This window comes from Lissotriton vulgaris, unplaced genomic scaffold (genome assembly GCF_964263255.1).
Source record: "Lissotriton vulgaris unplaced genomic scaffold, aLisVul1.2 SCAFFOLD_921, whole genome shotgun sequence".
Classification (NCBI taxonomy): domain Eukaryota; kingdom Metazoa; phylum Chordata; class Amphibia; order Caudata; family Salamandridae; genus Lissotriton; species Lissotriton vulgaris.
This window is the reverse complement of record NW_028255581.1, coordinates 271337-285710: the sequence shown is the minus strand read 5'-3', so window position 1 is coordinate 285710 and position 14374 is coordinate 271337. Positions and strand designations below refer to the sequence as shown.

Below are 14374 nucleotides of genomic sequence, written 5' to 3'. Positions count from 1 at the left end.
ATCATAAAATCAGAGGAAGATGCATAAAAAAAAAGGAATCATCTCTTTTTTGGTACTGAAAATAATCATAATAGCTATAATACAATTATAATGTATAGAAAACACAAATTCTAGCTTATCATTATTAGTGAGGTAACGGTTGTTATCAAATACATTAATCTCGGTGGCATATGTGAAGTAGTGTGGCTCACTGGTTAGAGGCGGCAGACCCGAGAGCAGAGGACGGCCCGGGACCAGGGTTCGATTCCCGGTGCAGCAGGTTTCTGGACCAGGGTCAGCGGACTCGATAATTCTCTCGCCTCGGTGCCCACTCTGATCAGCGATCACACTCGGCAACTCTGGGCATTAGCTTGCCTCATCTTCACTAACGGCCCCACCAGACCGCCGGGGATGCCTGGTCTCACCCTGGAGATACCCATTAAGGGACCATCTCTCAGGGAAGCCAGGAAGGGTTTCGCAGCGGTCGAAGCGCCTTGGGACCCTACGGGTAAGTAGTGCGCTATATAAATGCCAATACATTTACATTTACATTTACATATAAATCACAGAATCAAAAGCAAACATAAAATCAGCGGAAGATACATAACATTTTTTAAAAAGGAATCACATCTTTTTTTTCGTACCCGATGATAATCACAATAGCTATAATACTATTATAATATATAGAAAACACATTTTACAGCTTTTGATTAATGAGGTATCGGTATTCATGAAATACATTAAGCTCTGTGTTATATAAACCGCAGTATCAGCAGCAAACATAAGGGGCCCGATGTAGGTATCAAATACCGGTCGGAAATGGCCGATTTCGGCCGTTTCCGACCGGTATTTGGCCTACTGAGATGTAGGGGACCTTTTTTTGTCCGATTCGGTATTTTACCGATTCGGTAAAATTACCGAATCGCAAAAATACCGAATCGGTCATTTTACCGATTTTTAAATTTGGGATGTAGGTGGGACTACTTTCTGTCTCACAGGCCCTTCAGATTCGGTATTTTAACACCCAATCAATTTGGGTGTTAAAATACCGAATCCAGGTGTGCATGCACATGTGTGCATGCACACCTATGCCTTGTGACAGACAGACATGCCCTTAGGGCATGTCTGTGTGCCACATGGCTCACATGCCTGTTTTGTGGGTGCTAGAGGATGTCAAAGTGACACCCCCTGCACCCTTGCACAAATCGGTAATTACCGAATCGGTAATTAACGATTCGGTAATGCCCATTGATTCCTATGGGCTTCAAGGCCCATAGGAAGCAATGGGGGATACCGAATCGATATTTACAGAATCAGTAAATACCGAATCTTACAGATTCGGTATTTACCGAATCTGAAATACCTACATCTCCCCCTCTCTAATTTACCACTTCATAAATACCGATTCGGTATGATTCGGTATTTATGAAGTGGTAAATGTAAATTTACCTACATCGGGCCCAAAATGAGGTACATAAAAATCAAGAAACCAAAAAGCATATTATCAACACTCAGTAATATGCGGTATGGCCACCAAGCATAAAATCATTCAAAACTACAAGGATTGATAAAAAAATGAGATAGCTACATAAAGCAATATTTAGTTACCACAGTAATAATCACAGAATTCTATGATAAATCCAGGGTGCTATTCAGACAACCAAGTCAGTCTCTTGAACAGTTTTCTTTTTTTGGGCGGGAGTGCTTGGATGGGGGTGGTTATGGGGTCATGAGCATTATCAGAGGTAACTCGGTAGGCACGCAAGGGTGCTCTATGACGGTCATGTGAAAACGGTGATGCAGGGGGAGAAGGAATAACAAAAGGTGCAACAGCGTTGTTCTTTAAATCTTCTAAGTAGATACGATGACCGCCGTTGCCTAGCACAGATGTCGGTATGTTCAGTTCTGCTAGACTCTGCATGAAGACATCCCAACCGACAGGCACTTTATTATTAGCGAAAGAGTGTGTTTGGGTGGCGCCTCTGACCAAATCATGCAGGTTTGAACCGCGAATAACATTACCTTTATAAAGAAGTTCCCCCTTATCATTCCAGAAAGCAATGTCTTTATTTTGATTAATTTTATTAAGAAGTAATTCGGCTTTCTTTTTGTGCCGGGGTTTAACATTGTTAATAACTTCATTAACTAAATTAAAGGCTGGCGATTCAGGTTCTCTGACGGTAGAAACCGGGGGCTCATGACTTTGGGGCTCATGACTTTCAGGCATGAATAAAGTCAGGTCCTCTTTTTCCATTTTACCATGATGGACAAAGTTCAGGTACTTTTGAAGGATGGCGGTATAAAGCTTGGCCTTTTCGTGCACCGGTAAATCGCTACGCTGAAGAATTGCACGCATCTCGACGTCCAACAGATCGGTGGCTGATTTTCTAATATCAGTATCAGCGCTTGGGGGACTTTGCATTTTGTCTAGCTGATGTTTAGGCACGAGATACATTTTTTCAAAGTGAGCCATCACCGGCGGCACAGCAGTCCTGAGAGAAGCGGAATAGCAATGCCTAGCAGCGACCCTATGAAGCCCCCAGACTGCTTGACAAGACTTTTTTTAGTTTTAATAGAGATCCTTTTATTGCTCAGTTTCTTAACCAGATTTCTTTTCTTTTTAAGCACTCGGAGCTGCTGAGGACTCAGAGGGACATTGCCCTTCAAGGTATTTAGGGCTATCTCAGAAATCGCTGCTACTAAATCGTCAGACGATGAGCATAGAAGAGCTTTCCTTTGTTGCGGGGATGATGAGACCAACAGTCTTAAAAGAGCTCGATTGCGCGCTATTCGGCTCGACATGGTCGTGAGATCGTCGGCGCTCTAAACTGGTGCGATGCTTTCTATTTATCTTCTTTTTATAGACGGGTTGGACTTTTTTAGAGTATAAGCCACAGGGAGATCCGGTGGGAAAAGCCCGGTTCTTAATCTGTAATCCTCCGGCATGCCAGCGTTTAAATCTACAAAAAGATACCCATAGGGGTTCTGAGTGGCATCCTCAAAGGCTTCTAGAAAGAAATTAGAGCGACCCGGGTACATCTGTCTGGCTAGAGTAGTTATTTTAAGCTTGTCTCGGGGGTTTTTGAAAAGCACCATGTACTTGGTGTTCAGAGCGATGTTTCGCGAGCTCTTACCTTGGCAGAACACGTTTTGCACAATGTATAAAACGCTAAGATTCCGATGGTGAACATACTGAGTAAAAGCTTTTTCAATTTCATCGCTGGCGCAAGCAGAGGCCATTAGATCATCTACAATTAACATATTAACACTAGAGGGTGGAAATAAAATGTCATCATTTAAGGTGTAGGGGAGCCCCTCAACAAATTTGAGGTGTGGAAGCTTTTGCGAGAGTTCTTGATAGAGCCGCTGCCAACAGGAATAGGCCCACACCACGTTGGTGGGTGGCTGTGTCATCATTTGATGCGCATTTTCCAAAAGTTTTTTACAAAATAACTTTTACCAGAATTGGAAGGACCCGCGAGATGCATGAGAACGGATGCTGTAATCTAATATCCATACTTTAAGCTACCTCTAATAAACTATATACAACAATGCAGAAAGCCTTTTTTCTTGCTAGACCGTTTTACACAGAGGCAGGATGACTCTTAAAAGCCGTAGGGGAGGGTTTTATAGTCCTCTTTAAGAACGCGTTTATCATATACAACCCTCAACGTTTTACAAAGAGGGCGGGTCTCAATATCCCAACGTTTTTTAATTCCTACAATGCTGGGGTGTTGCACTACTAAGCTCTCAGCTTCTGGAACACATTCACCTCTTTCGGCGTGCTTAGCATATTGAGTGACCAGCTCTTTTAAGTTTTGAAAATTTACTTTTTCACGGTTCTGAACATTGAGGGTGATCCCGTTCACCTTCAAGTAGATTTTACCGCTTGATAAGCGGTAACTGTAAGTTTTGGGTCCGGCGCTAACGAACTCAGTGATGTGTTCATCGGAAGGTGTTTCGCTAGTGAGTTCCCCAAGATAGTCACCCAACGGGGGGTTAACATCCCCCTCTTTGCTCACGAAAATCACAGAGTCTGTGTTGTGGTAAAGACAACGGTCTTGGAGCAACTCCAGGAGCTTATACAACTCTAATCTAGCATAAGCGGTGGTGAAACTGGCAATAAAAATGTTGGCATTGCACGAAGGCGGGTAATGTTCTTTGGTATACCGCCAACACACACATGCGGTATCATCATCTATGAACTCGCAAGATGACACTTCGGGGTAGGTGGTAAAAAAGTACTCGTCAAATTCATCCGGCTCAGTCACTAGAGTAGTTTCTGAACGGTCTTCTCTCTGACCCAGTTTTCCCCATAGAGAATTGAGAAACAGTTTAGCAATCTGTCTTTTTGTGGGGTTCACGCTGATTTTATTAGAGCGCAAACGAATACCCTCTTTCTCAAAATATTCCCTTTGGTACTTCTGTTTCTCCTCATTATCGGTACACCACTGGGGGTAACCTGAAGCTTCTTGCTTGTCTCTAAGGTGCAAATTGATGTAGTCGGTGAACAGATCATGAGAAACATTTTCAAAATGCCATATCTCGTAAGTTCGATGTATCACATAGCCTTTTTTCAGCGCTACATTCACTTCTACAGTGCACATGGTGCCGGTCAGAGCACGTTCAGCATCAGAGTGAGCACACAGGGAGGTCTGTCTGGCTTCTGTACAGGAGCGGCAGAGGGTAAATAGTAGTTTGCCCTCAAATCTGTAAGGAAGAACCGGGAAAAAAAGTCCTCTAGGCGGTTGAATTCTACATCTGATTAGACCAAAATACCTTTGGGGGTCTCCAAAATCTTTATAAATGATCTTAGGATGTCCTATTGGGTAGACTTTTGTCTTGTTTACAAATGGGTATAAGCTGGTAAAATCATAGTAAAAAATCTTTTCATCATCAGAGACCTTTCGGTAAAGAGTAATGGCGTTGGTTCGCCCTCCGTAGAGAGAATCGCGTGGTTTCAAGGGCTCTGGTAAGTCACGATCCTTAATAAAAGTCTGCAGCTCTAGATTACATGTTAACTGCTCACGCCACGCGTGTTCCCAAATACTTCTCACGTTGAAGCCGCGTCTTTTTAAAAACTCCTGTTTAATAGTTGTGCGGTTAAGCAACTGACCGTATGTACAACCTGTCATCTTGTTAAAATCGTTTCCTGCATAGAAAATTGGGCAGCCGTGAAAAAAGCAGCCATTAAATTCAAAGGCTGTAGGGACCCCGTCAATATTGGCATAATGATCTAAAAAATAGGACCCAATTTTAAGCTCCCCGCCACTCAAAGCGTGACGGATGGTCATTTTTTCGCTGTATTCCAAATACATCAACCACTGAATAGCCGGTGTTGAGAATCTCTTTTGCTGTCTGTGATAATTATCACGAGGTAGCAACGCTAACGTGTAAGGTTTTAAAAAACAAAATCTGAACATAGCCAAGCAGACTGAAGCCAAAGTGATGTACTGAAAGGGCTCAATGAAGTCATCATAGGCATACTCGTTGGCTTGACTGGGGTTCACCAAGATTTGTTTCTTAGACATATCTATGACACCTTCTCTAAAGCGGATACAGGCCTCTCTTAAAATGTTCACATCTTGTTGACAGTAATGAGACAGTTCCTTCTGGAAATCAAATACCTGATCTTTGTTTGATTGATACCAGGACAGGAATTCTGTTTTCTCAGATGGTGACATATAGTTTACACCATAAAATTCTTCTGAGGGCATTGCGCCGACGTAGTTCTGGTTCTGCAAAGTGTTAAAGTAATGTGGGAAATGACCTTTGGACTCTTGGAATCCCATAGCCTGAGGAAGTTTACTGAGTTTCATGGGGAGGAAGTTAATAGAGTCTATAAACCTGATATTGAGTACTTTTGTTGTAACGCACATGAGTTTACCACCCTGAGTGATCAGTGACATTGCCACTTTTTCAAGCACTAAAGCTTTCACTACAAAATAACAGTCATATCCTTTAGAGAAATGGGCTAGAAAACTATAGTTTTTAAAGCGGGGTGTAATAAATGTGTTGATAAAATCATTGACGCATGTAGGACCTGAAAACTCCCAAGTTGGCTCACCATTAATATGTCTGGCGAAAATATAATTAGGCTTGTGAATGATATTTTCCTGACGGCACTCCATATCATAGAATATATAATCATTTGTTTTGGTTGGCGGTTTGAGTTTACTCATAAAGCAGAGATGGGAATCAAATGAAAACACCCGGGCTTTACAGACACCACATTCAAGGCCTTCACATTCATGACTTTCGGGGCCATAGAGACCGCACGAATCACACAGCTTTCTGCTGAGACAGTTCACTTTCCCCACCGCTGCTAATGCCCGATGACGCTCTAAACACGCAGTAGAACGACAATATAGTCGACACTGCGGACACCTGTGGAGATCATTGGCTAGGTCGTGGCAATCTTTCGTAATGCATGCTTTGCAGAAGTCTGCGCACGAGTGATTGTATTTTTGGGTATAGGCCGAATGACAATATTCACAGTAATACCTAGCGCCGAGAATTTTTTTTATATCTTTCACACCGTAAAAATGGTTTTCATGTAAAAGAACAAACAGAATTTTAGATTTGGTGGGGGTTCCGCTGGTGAAATAACTCCAGCCACCTTCGTGGTATAATACTTTAATCGTCACACCCAAGTAATTTTCAAATGATTCTATGTCTCGCAAAGAGACATCCGTATCAGGGGGGATATTTAGGTCATCATGCATTAACTGGGCCTGCTCCGTCAATGTTCTATCCGTAGATCGCCCATGATCCAATAACCCGGCTAAACACCCAGCCAGGCACAAATTTCCAGCTGTGTTGCTTAAATCAAGCAACCAGCGACGTTTCTTTTGAATGATCTTACTAAACAATACAGAATTCAGACCCCGTCTGGCACCTCCACCCCTACTTTTTATCACAGTCACAACGAGTGTTAAACTTTGGGACCCCACAATCTCAGCATTGCTATTCATCATGTCAACAATTTTGTTTAAGAAATCTGAGGCATCTAGGTCATGATGCGGTAGCCTGCGAGTGTAAAAAGAGTTAGCCAGACCCCCGCCGCTCAGGCGAATTTGTACATAATCGTTGGGACCGATATCCGGGGCCATTTGGTCGAGCAGTTGTTGGATAGAGTTAATAACCGCTTCTAGGGCTAGTCTAACAGAATCTATGAGGTGAAGATTGACAAAACAAAATTCTTCATAAAATTCGATAGCTCTAAATTTTTTGATAACTCTTCGATATTGGCGCACGCTTTCTAAAAACACAGGCGCTGGTGTGTTACTGACGCTGGAATTATCGTGATCGCCTGTGGCTCTCTGAGGCGGCTGCTCTAACTGCGTGGGGCTTGGTGGTAAATAGACATCATGGGTTTGAATATTACGGCGTATATTTCTCAAATTGTTTTTGGCTCTTTTTAGGTTTTTGGCTAAACGATTTCTGACTACTTTAGCAGCTAACCATTTCTCTTTACGTTTGGAGCTTGCAGTTTCAGACCTTCTTGGCGACCTATGCTCTTTGGGTTGCATCATCAGTTCCCCGAGTCAAGACTCAAGGAGTCAAGGTTGACTTGGGCATCGGCTAAAATAGTAGCGAGCGCGGTCTGAGTATTTTGGAGCACCTCCTCTACAGCTAGTTTGACATCCGTTATACCCCCGATATGTTCAGAAGCGCCCTGTGCCCGTAGAACATTAAAAATGGATGAACTGACCGGTGCAGAGTTCAAGCCTAAGCCCTCGAGGTTGTTTATTATGGGGAAAACGGCATAAATCGCCTGAAGTACAGCTGCGTCGGTGGGGAGTGAAGCTTTAACCGCAGCAGCATCAACCCCGCTACGAGGGTCAAGCGATGTCTGTAACTCAATGTTAAGTGATTTTTTGACGCTTAGGACGGCGTCTATGGCACCTGAGGAGACTGAGGATTCAAGCAGATTTTGAGCTGATACTAAAGTAGCTGAAATTGATTTCTGTAAATTTTGTTGTATACGCACGATGCCTGTTTTGAAGCTTTCAATGGCTTGTATCTGAGCCACGGTATCACGATTACTTACAGCGAAAATAATAGCTTCGCAGATAGGTGCGGTGTTCAGAGTGCTTCTCCTGAGGTCGGTAATTAAAGGTATAATTTCGTGGCACGCCGATGTTGCGGATGTAATGTTTAGAGCTGATGCAGGGACGTTTCTAGGGGTTTGTAGCTCGGCTGTGAATTCACCGGTTGCAGCAGCGCCGGTGGCAGTTTCAGTATTTAAATTATGGTAAATAGCATCACGGTCAACCCTTACCGGTGGGGTACGGATGGCTGGGACTCCTAAGGTAACATCTGTGTGACAATCCCCTCGTGAGTGTGGGTTCTTGGAGCGTTCGCTGTGTACAGCAGGCCCTGCTTTTGATTTGTTTTGTTGAACAGGTACATTTGCAATTCCCCCCCCAACCAGCGTCATCGTCATCCAGCGAAATTATTTCTAGTTCAGCGTGGGGGGTCACGGCAATTGCCGGGTGTTTGTGCGAGTTCTTTGATGGTTGAGAGTGAGACCTAGGGGTAGCAGTAGGTGGGAGGTGCACCAATACAGGCGCTGCGCTGCAAGGGTGCGATGTGACACCTAGAATCTGTTCTGAAATTCGGCCGGGTAGAATGCAACCCGAGGTAGGAGTGTTTAAATTTGAAACCGGAATGGTCTGTAGGGTAGCAGAATTGTTATCTGTAGCATCTGCTTTCCTATCGCGCTTTTGAACACCCTTTTCTTTACAGACGGAGCGTCTCTTTCTCAAACCACCATTTACAGGCGCCGGTGGAAACTTATGGTATGCCGGCTCCCCAACAGAACTATCACCAACACCACCCGGCCGTGTTTGCCGCATCCAGCTCTGCCGCGCTTCTTTGCCCTTCTGACCTTTGCTTTTCAGATCACCAGCAGCCAGCCTTGAACTCCTCTGTACACCGCGTCGTCGTGTACTTGAATGCGTCAGGCGTCGGTTGGTGCTTGATGCAGCCTCAGCGTTATCTAAGTAAGAGCAAAAACACAATTTTAATTCAAGCAATGAACAGTCTGAAGAGTCCTCAATTGTCATCGGCGCTAAAACTAGTTACTTTGGGTATAAAAAATGCACGCACACACACACACACACACACACACCACGCAACACTCACCACACACCACTCACCACGCACCACACACTACACACTACACACCACACACTACACAATACACACCGCGGTGTAATACCGCTAGAAAAGTGAATTAATTCTCACCATCCTGTGTACTGAAGCCGCAAATTTGACTGGATGCGATAGGGTTAGGGCCTTCAAGCGTTGTGTTGAATAAAAATGCATCAGTAGCTTCTGCTACAGCCTGCGAATACAAAATGCAAACAGCTGTAACACATTTCCTATATCGGATTAAATTATGTGAAATGAAAGCACGGCTATACATAATTACACGCTCATGCAAACACTGCAGCAGCAACAAAATCCTGACCTCGTCGTGAAATTAGCCTGCTGGTTAAGCTGGTATGTCCAGGATATACTGCGACATTATTTAAGACTGCTGGGGTTATTAAAGGATGACCGGTAAAAACACGTAGGCAGACTAGGCGTCGACTTAAAAACACGGATCAATGTCCTGTCAGTCTTTGAGGTATGGGTTAGCGCAAATTTTAAACATAACATGTTGCATCATTTTTCCTTCAGTTTAAAACACATGCTAGTGTAACATTACTAAATAAAATTTGACGGAGAAGCAAAAAGACTTAATTAGAACAACATGTTAGAACATTGCCCGGGGCTCGAGTCTCATTCGACTTACTTTGACAGCCTGGGCTGGTAAATCTGACCTCCCTCATTAAAAAGTATTTAACCTTTGAGAGAGAATCCTATTAGACGCGCATATTCAAAGGAGCTAGAGGCTTATAGAAAAAAACGACAAAACACTTCTTACCAGCAATTCTTGTTCCTCAGTCATGATGTTCATAAATGGCATCTGCGCACAGTCGGCAAGTGCTGAAATCTTTCAGGGTTTTCAGCTTTTTCAAGCGCCTGACGTGGTGGTGAATGCAGGAGTCACCGGCTGCGTCGTAGCTTTTCTGAGAGCTTCAGCCAAAATGTTCTCACGGACCTCACGTTTTATATCTAAAAACTGTCAGTTTCCCGCCTCAATTCACAACACTAACTGTGTCTTCATGTGTTACGAATTAGACGGTACACGCCCCCGGACTCAAGGCCCCATATACGGACAACATCCTTTCTAAGCATTTCTAAATCATATGAACAGTGGCGCTTTTAACAGAGCCACGTGGTGCTGAAAAAAAAGTCAGACCCTTTTTTTCATTCAGTTTTTCATTTTTTTTCATTCATTTTTTGCAACCCTTACTCTAGGCCTCATATACATACAATACCTCCCTTTAATCATTTCTAAATCACATGAACAGCGCGCTTTAACATGGTGACGTAATTCATTTTTTCTCCTGCATTTTGCAGTCCCCAGCGCTCTAGGCCTCATATACATACAATAACCCCTTTAAGCATTTCTAAATCACATGAACAGCGGCGTTTTAACATGGTCACTCTGTGCTGAAAAAAGTTAGACCCCTTTTTTTATTCATTTTTCATAATTTTTACATTCATTTTTGCAGCCCTTAACTTTAGGTCTCATATACAGACAACATCCTTTCTAAGCAATTCTGAATGATGTGAACAGCTGCACTTGTAACATAGCCACCCGGTGCTGGAAAAAGTCAAATAGACAAGCAAAAGTTAAAGCCATTTTTCATGCGTTTTATTTAGATAAAATTATATCATAGGTTAAAATGTTTGCTACAGATTCACTTTGAAAAAGACCTTGCAGAGGCCTGCTAGTTATCATAAATACAATGAACACGTTTATTATGAGTGAATGAAATACAATTTTGCGCTGGTATCTTATTTACAACGGTACACAGACAAAATATCGAGTTTTAAATATCGATATACAATAATATCGAAGTCTAAATATCGATGGGACAAAATATCGAAGGTAAGTAATATCGACAGTCTTAATATCGATATTAGTATGATATCAGTAATATCGAAGTTGTAAATATCGATGTCAATAATATCGAAATAAATAACTTCGATGTTACTAATATCAATTTTTAAATAAATTTAGTATATATTATATTGTATTTATTATGTTTTATTATTTATTTTTAATGTGATTTAATTAAATATTGTCTTTTACTACTGTAGCGGGTTGTGGGTTTATAGGGGAATAGGGTGGGAAGTAATTTAATTATGTTAAATTAATTATTAATTAGTAGGAATTATTAATTAATTAATTGAGAAATAATTTTTAAATAATTTTAATTAATTGATTAATTGATAAATATGTTCTGTAGCGGGTTATGGGTTTATAGGGGAATAGGGTGGGAAGTAATTTAATAATAATTAATTAATTAATATATGTTTGTACATATTTTAATTAATAATTAATTGGTAATTAATTTATATTAATTAGTTCCTTAATTAATATAATTTTGTACATATTTTTAAGTAATATTTAGTTGGTAATTAATTAATATTAATTAGTTAATTACATTAATTATAGTAATTTTTTTATATATATATTTTTTGTTATTCTTAATTAATTAATTGGGACAAATAATATTAATTATTAAATTAAATTAATTACAGCTAATGTGCTAATATATTTACTTTATTGTTATTGTTAATTAATAATTAATTGGTAATTAAATTATATTAATTAATTTTGGGTAAAGGAGTATTTTTAGGGTTCAGGGTCAGTTTTCAGTTTTTGGGTAAAGGGGTATTTATAGGGTTCAGGGTCAGTTTTCAGTTTTTGGGTAAAGGGGTATTTTTAGGGTTCAGGGTCATTTTTCAGTTTTTGGGTAAAGGGGTATTTTTAGGGTTCAGGGTCAGTTTTCAGTTTTTGGGTAAAGGGGTATTTATAGGGTTCAGGGTCAGTTTTCAGTTTTTGGGTAAAGGGGTATTTTTAGGGTTCAGGGTCAGTTTTGGGTTTTTGTGGAACAGGGATATTTTTAGGGTTCAGGGTCAGTTTTGGGTTTTTGGGGTACAGGTGTACAGGGTAAAAACAAAAAAATATTACATTAAATCAAATAACATTAAAAAAAATAAAATTACATTAAATTATTAAGTGTTTTATTTATTTTAAATGTATATGTATTAGTTTTAATTTTTTAAAAATATTTTTATTTAATATTTGTAAAATTATATGTATTTTAAAATTATTTTTACATTATTATTAATACATTTAAAAAAACGATATTTTTAATTCCGATATTTTTGTACTACGATATTTTTTTTCCGATATTTTTGTACTTACCTTTATGAAGATAGGATTCCGATATTTTTGATGTCGATATTTTTGTTCCGATATTTTTGTAGTTCGATATTCTGTCTGTCGATATTATGTCAGACATTCATTTACAACGCCTCTTTTCAAGCTACGTAATTCTCTCATCACAAACCTTGTTACAAGAGCATCATTAGCTTTTAAATCTGCTGAATACGTTTTTAAAATGCTTTCAAAATCTACACCGCGGCATCTATGATATAAATAAAACAGACAATGTGCCCCACATGTGAATGATGCGTCGTCCTGAATCTGGTTATCGCTAAATATTATGCGGTCTGCTGAGTTTCTTTTTAAAAATGTCCATATGCTATCGGGGTACAAATAACTGTTTGGCGGCATTCCGTAGGAGTCAAAAAACTCAGAGTCCTTATCCGTAAGAAATATTGCTAACCAGTGCCGACCCCTTTGATTTTTACCGTCTGTATTGACTAATAAATGAAGCGGGCGTTGATGTTTACTCAGATACAGCGGTAGAGTGTCAGCAGCAAATACACCTAAAAATGAATGTTTAGCAGTCATGTCTTTGGCAAGAAAACGTTCCAGTTGCGACGTATCCATCATCACATATAGTCAATTAATACCTCTCTCCTATGGTTGATCTGTATAACATTCTGAAACACTGCGTAAATCAGGAGGTTTATGGTAGACGGCAATGCGGCGGTAAAGCGGAGCTCCAGACACACGATGCCTGATTTTTGTGGCGAAAAATGTCCGCCTCCAGCGTCGTTGTCGGGGCTTAGATCGAAAGCCAGCATAGAATACCCTTTAGTGTACTCTATGCGGTCCACAAAGAAGGGTCGGTCCGCCGCATACTTCCCGGCAACCTGCAGCAGGGTCAAATATTCTCCAGCCACGCCCCCAGATTCAAAAGAAGGCATGTATGGTTTTGCCGGTATAGCTTGACCGTCTACAGAGAGACTGCTGTGAGATATATTATAATGCTTAAAATTAAAAGGGTTTTTTCCATATTCACCGCTAAATGCCGCGTTATCGACCAGCGCTACAATTACAGTTCTTGGCAAAAATCCGAAGAAAATATTCTCTGTATTCGATAATAGAGCTCCGGCCGGGATGCTGAACACCTTAAGCTCCACTCTTTCAATGGGGTACTTGGCATTACTGGTTAACAGAGTCTCGGCGTGAGCTAAACGCACCACAGGGCTCACTTTGACGCGTTTCACAAAAAGTGACGCTGATAAGATGTGCACTTTGTAACCCTCAGCGTCTCCGCTCTTTAAGCAAAAAGTGTCTTTATTTCGAATAAGTTTAATCTTCACAACTAGACCGTTAAGCATTAATTTGTCTTGGAAAAACAAATCGCTGTGTAATTGGCCAATAAGTTCCACTTTTCGACTTCGGGATGTAAAGCTAGCTGTACTCTTAAACCCGGCGTTAGCACCATTTAAAGTCGTGTCCTCGTGCTCTCCGGCGGTGTCTCTGAAGAAGAGACCCGCTGAAAGTTGGCGTTTCAAAGCCGGGTCCCCATAGTTAAGTACGGTGTCTAAATAAGCCCTGTACGGGTACGAGTTGTTTGACTGACTGATGAGTCGGTCACCGAGGTTCACATCCAATTGGTTAAAGAGTGATGCTATGGGGTATGGAGAAAATGCCACACGTGCAGCGGTGTCCAGATCAGTACCGTCGGCATTAGTAATTTTGCATGAAAGATAAAACAGCGTGGCTGAAAGGTCCAGGTAGTCATCCGACCGTGCTATAAAGAACTCTAAGGGTGCTGTGTCTGACAGGGCCGAAAGTGGCGGTACTTCGACGTATAGAGAACTTTCAATGCTGGTTTGCGTTGGTGGTACTTGGAATAGGTCCAACTCGGACTTTGCGCATTCCTGGGAACCACAGGGGGCGGAGGCCATGGTCCGCTTTTAAAATATGTTGCCTTTAGAGACTCGTTTTTTTCCGCGTCTACTCCTGGTCTTAAGAGATCTCTTTTGAGCCGGTCGGTGGCGCTTCACATCGCTTTGAAGGAACGCTGGTGGGCCCCTTAGTGACACACCCCTTTTTCTCTTCCTG

General features: G+C 41.3%; 1 protein-coding gene across 1 annotated transcript; it reads right to left on the bottom strand.

The window, feature by feature from the left end:
* Positions 1-7513: 7513 nt before the first annotated feature.
* LOC147659072 (uncharacterized) lies at positions 7514-9940 on the bottom strand. Its single transcript, XM_086951987.1, has 4 exons — positions 9917-9940; positions 9232-9331; positions 8649-8983; positions 7514-8176 (listed from the first exon to the last, which is right to left on the bottom strand). The coding sequence occupies exons 1-4, from the start codon at positions 9938-9940 to the stop codon at positions 7514-7516; spliced, it is 1122 nt and encodes a 373-aa protein (XP_086808113.1).
* Positions 9941-14374: the final 4434 nt, after the last annotated feature.

Bases quoted from the DNA above. Each gene is read 5' to 3' on its own strand.
- LOC147659072 (XM_086951987.1), bottom strand. From the start codon at position 9,940: ATGACTGAGGAACAAGAATTGCTG. The intron at 8,984-9,231 runs GTGAGAATTAAT...GCTCTTACTTAG, and splicing joins CGGCTTCAGTACACAGGATG to ATAACGCTGAGGCTGCATCA. The intron at 8,177-8,648 runs GTTTCAAATTTA...TTCACAGCCGAG, and splicing joins CTACCCTACAGACCATTCCG to CTACAAACCCCTAGAAACGT.